Source organism: Haliotis rufescens, unplaced genomic scaffold, assembly GCF_023055435.1.
Source record: "Haliotis rufescens isolate VD_foot unplaced genomic scaffold, xgHalRufe1.0.p SCAF_2, whole genome shotgun sequence".
Classification (NCBI taxonomy): domain Eukaryota; kingdom Metazoa; phylum Mollusca; class Gastropoda; order Lepetellida; family Haliotidae; genus Haliotis; species Haliotis rufescens.
The window spans coordinates 8,673,031-8,677,718 of NW_025963890.1; the positions used below are offsets into that span (position 1 = coordinate 8,673,031).

The 4,688-nt window shown below is 39.8% G+C and overlaps 1 protein-coding gene and 1 long non-coding RNA gene across 2 annotated transcripts; both read right to left on the reverse strand.

The window, feature by feature from the left end:
• Positions 1-212: 212 nt before the first annotated feature.
• LOC125382024 lies at positions 213-2,900 on the reverse strand. Its single transcript, XR_007222147.1, has 2 exons — positions 2,824-2,900; positions 213-290 (listed from the first exon to the last, which is right to left on the reverse strand). It is a non-coding gene; the product is annotated as an uncharacterized LOC125382024 (long non-coding RNA).
• A 300-nt stretch (positions 2,901-3,200) lies between these two features.
• On the reverse strand, positions 3,201-4,488 carry LOC124120222 (scavenger receptor class F member 1-like). The gene is made up of 2 exons (XM_046482988.2): positions 3,592-4,488; positions 3,201-3,313 (listed from the first exon to the last, which is right to left on the reverse strand). The coding sequence occupies exons 1-2, from the start codon at positions 4,388-4,390 to the stop codon at positions 3,201-3,203; spliced, it is 912 nt and encodes a 303-aa protein (XP_046338944.2). The 5' UTR covers positions 4,391-4,488.
• Between the last annotated feature and the right edge of the window lie 200 nt (positions 4,489-4,688).

A 4,688-nucleotide genomic window follows, 5' to 3' on the forward strand; every position in this document is an offset into this window, starting at 1 on the left:
CTGGACGAACGTCCTGAGGTGCAACACGACCAGAACTAGAGTGGGGTGATAGTGCCGCGATCTGCAGTTCGCGCTTTTCCATTTCAACCTGCACAGTTCTCGCTTTCCTATTTCAACAATAGTCTTCTTCTCCAAGTCATACTTGATCGCAGGTCCATTGACATGTTTGTTACGGTAATTTAACACTCGTGACCAGGCTGCGTCCGTATATAAATCTGCCTTTATAGAGGTGCGAAAGTGTATGATAAAGGCTCTTCTGCATTTGAAATAAATCCACGTCTTAAGTCAACCTGAAACAATAACATGATCATTAATAATAGAATGTAACATCATTGCCAAACAATATTTATCCTCACGTTGACAATCTACAAATAATGTAATAATATATATATTTGACATCACTTGAATACCAATTTTAACCTGTTAACATATAATAGTACATGTGTAGTATGTACATTATGCAATTCGCCATTGGCAGTTTAGCAAATCAGTAACGTTTTGGCACATATTTGTTTTCATTAATATAGTAACGTTTTAGTTGTCAACGTTAACGAATTACCCTCCTTACCAACCACAAAAACTACATGTTTCTGATAAAAAAAAGTATTTGGCCGCAAAACGTTTATACAATTTAAGGTGTTGGAAGCAACATAGTACATGCACAAATGTGTAAAAGTTCTAATAGCCTACTGGACACTTTTCATTTGAAATGTCTTCTGAAGTCAAGAAGCCAAAAGACATTTCCATGTCACTTAAAGAAAAGCAATCAAACATATCTAAGGTCATAACTTTCAATTGTTCCAAAAACATGATGAATGTCTGATGTCTGAGTCCCCGATTATTCGAGCAGTGTGGTATTTGGCAGTTTCCTGTTAGAACAGTATCCCTTGTAGCTGCCTTCTGAGAAAGGGAAAGACAACTGGCTGTAGAATGACATCCCTTTAACGTTGGGCGTTCAAATTTCCACGAATGATGACAAGACGGGTCTTCCTTTCACCACATATCCCGCACCATAACCTGACACCACCAAAGTGTGAATCTCTTGGATGCATCCTAACGCCAGTTGTACACCTCTCTCATTGCTGAGCAGTACACAGACGATGGACGACTGTTTCGCCCATGTTCATGAGTCAACACCATTCTGCGGTGGGGGCTGTAGGCCATCATTTGAGCAGCACATAATCGTCCTGACACTGTGTCTGCTGATGCGGCATCCCAGTCCCGACAACACCAATGACGTTACCGCCAGGAAGCGGTTGCGCAGAAAGCGCTTCCCCTCTGTGCAGGTTATTTGTTTGTCTGCCACTTCGTGCCCTGTCTCTCGTGTCCCCTTTCTGGTGGTATCACTGACGTAGTCTGGCAACGGTCTGTCGGCTGTATCTGATTTGCGTCGTCATGTTAATGACCCCATCCCCTTCTCTCTCGCGTGCTTTGTTATGCGCTCTGATGTTTATTCAACTTTTATATCAGATTGGGATATTCGTTGTTCTCTGGTCGTAGTTAATGCCTCAAAACATTTTCCGGATGGTATAAAAGAAACCCTTTGTTTGCATCAAAAATATTAATCGAGTAAGTGAATAGTTCATGTTGTTAACATAAAATGTCAATACAAGAAAATAACCAGTCTAGATTTTCTGCCAAAATAGATTCCACTTGACGTAAAGGGCAAATGGCTGTGGAAATTACATGAATGTACCACTGAAAATCAGTGATGTCAGTCAGTCATACAATATGCACAAAAAATAGTCAAGCTGCCGGACACGATCACCTACATGTAGCCATCCAGTTACTCACCGTAACCAACGTTGCTTAATTTCACCTGACTTGTGACATGTACGCAGGACTACGTGCCACATCTTCATGATCCATGATTCATGATTTGTGAAGTGAAAAGTAATTGAAAATATCAGATTGAATGCAAGAAAACGCTAAGGACAGGATACACTGACTGTCCTTTCCAATATGTACCACTTGAACTGGCCTGGGATTCAAGAGTAAAGGAACCCTGGTGATACCATTCTAAATGCTGGTCGATGGACCATGCCATCTCCACAATCCTCGATTATTTCAAGATACAGACCTTTTATTGATTATGCTGAAAATATTAACATAATATATACATAACAAAAGTATACTTTGCTATCACCTTCTTCAATTAAGCTGGATAGTGTCGAATTCTGCGTCTACAAAAAATGAGAATAAGGGTGTCTGTCGGTATGGTAACTGACAGCAGCTCAGTTGACTGATCGGTGCAATTTTCTGATTTTATCTGTCTCGTGACAATAATATTGGTGAAACTTAACCTGACGATAAATTGTTATATCAAGTTTTCAGTGCATTTTAATGTGTACCCGCTTTGTTATACGTGGACAAAAATTCAATATGCTCCTAATTAAAAACGCAATTAATGCGTAGGAGCAATGGAATCTAATTAATTAACATATATAGCATATAGATTTTGCTGTTGTGGACATCGCTAGAAACAAAAGTGATCTCAAACTATAAGTTCCTGCTTCGACAATCTCTGCGTTTGTGTTTACACACTTAGGAGTGAGCTCGAGTGAGTTCCAATTTAACGTCGCACAGGCATTGTTTCAGCCTTAAAGCGACGACACTGTTGGGAGCCCCTTGAACCACGGTAATGTCTACCCAGGAATGCGACAGTTTTTGTCCGAATATCAAAACGGATGATTTTTTTAATTATAGACAGTACGTATATGTACTCATTAATATTAATACTCTGGAATATTGCTGAGTTCGGCGTTAAACAACAAACCAATCAACACGTAAGAACGAAATGTAAATGAGATGGGTTAACATTACCATTTCATAAGGTGCATTTTCATCGTGAACGTGTTCCTCGGATAATGACGGGATACGTCTTCGGAATCTGAAGTACCTAATGTGACACAGCAACCAACATTTGTCAATACGTTGTAAGTTGTGTTAACTGTTGGGATAATTAATTAAGAGTATTTATGAGTATCCTTGACACACTGCAGATTGATACAGAAATATATGCAAGCTTGTGCTGTAGTCTGACTGGCTAAAAGCCCAGAAAGTATTAATTTCTTGTCGAACCCATCGGCTTAAAATAAAATTTCCAGGCATCTAATATTCACTCATTTATAAACACTAATCGTTATGCCATAAAAGAATAGGGAAATATGTTTTGTCAATTATAGAAACTAACAATCAACTTACCAGATAAAAAATACAGTTGCAACAATTACAAGGAGAGGAACTATGATGGATATAATCACAACGGGAAGATTTGATTCTTGCCCTTCAGTTGTGGCTTTGGTGGTTGTGGCTGTAAGGATATGAGCAACACATAAAAGAAACAGATCTCAATTGTTTGTACCAAGAAATGTCTTCTACAACTACATTTAAAGGTTTCATTCACAGATGTATTCATGGCGTAGTTTGGGAAAAGTAAAATGTATCTATGTTGCAGAAAATCACATATATCTAATAGACATCCATGCTAGAATATGCTACATGCTACATACAAGATAATTTAATCTTTCATGCATCAATCAAATGAGTTACCAGTACCACCATATAGGATACATTGATAGGGTTATTTACCTTTGAGCACGGAGGTACATTGACTTCTTCCATCATATGTCAAACCTTGGCGACATGTTATGCAGTTCCCACTATTCTGTTGACATTTGAGACAGTTTTGAGAGCAGGTCAACTCACATGTCTGTCCCTTCCACCCATCAAGACATCCATTGCAAGTTTTGTCATCGCTACAACCGGAACTCAGACAGTTGCATTTCTTCTTCTCACAGCTAGTTCCTGTGAATCCTGCCCTGCAGGATGTACACACCACAGCTTCAGTGCAGGATAAACAGTTGGGAGGGCAAGGGCTATTACAGAGAGGAGGCTTCCAGCCATGTACACAGCCGTGGGTACAGCTAGGAGTATCTCCGTCAATCGATGTACTGCAATCTCTATCGAGGCATTTATCAGTACAGTTTCTATCACAGTAGAGCCCATAGAAGCCAGTTTTACATCCATGAAGGCACAAAGCCGCCAGCTCACTGCAGGTGCCATGGAAACATCCCACTGAACAGGTTTTGTGACAACGAGTCCCGGTAAACCCGTCCTTGCAACCAAAAGCACATGAACCATCATAAAAGAAACACTGTGAATCAGTACACTGTTTTCCACACTTGTGTTCACATTTATCTCCCCACCATGTGGGTTTACAGCCTTCCAGACAATTCCCTGTTGTACGGTCACAGAAGACACGGTCATAATAGCTCTCTCTGCACTGAGGTGGACATGTCCGTGAACAGTTTGTAGAGTAATATCCAGCTTCACACTGAAGACAAACTCCTGTTTTGCTACATCCACCCGTGTCACAGTGTTGACACATCTTGTGACAGTTATCACCATACCATCCAGAATAACATTCCTTACATCTCCCGGACTCAGATACCGACAGGCAATGGTAGTCTATACCATTAACAATAACGATACCTAGAAAATGTAAAATTAAAGTTGGATTAGAAATAGAATGATTTCACCAATCTACCATACTCTGATAACCATAATACATATGACATAAAAGACCACGAATCTCCACCTGAACTCGTCTCCATATCCAAAAAGTCCAATTAGTCCTATTACAAAGTTTGTACTTGTACTAGTCCGGACTGATGCCGATTTATAGT

Bases quoted from the DNA above. Each gene is read 5' to 3' on its own strand.
- LOC124120222 (XM_046482988.2), bottom strand. From the start codon at position 4,390: ATGTGTCAACACTGTGACACGGGTGGATGTAGCAAAACAGGAGTTTGT. The intron at 3,314-3,591 runs GTAAATAACCCT...ATATCCTTACAG, and splicing joins ATGTACCTCCGTGCTCAAAG to CCACAACCACCAAAGCCACA.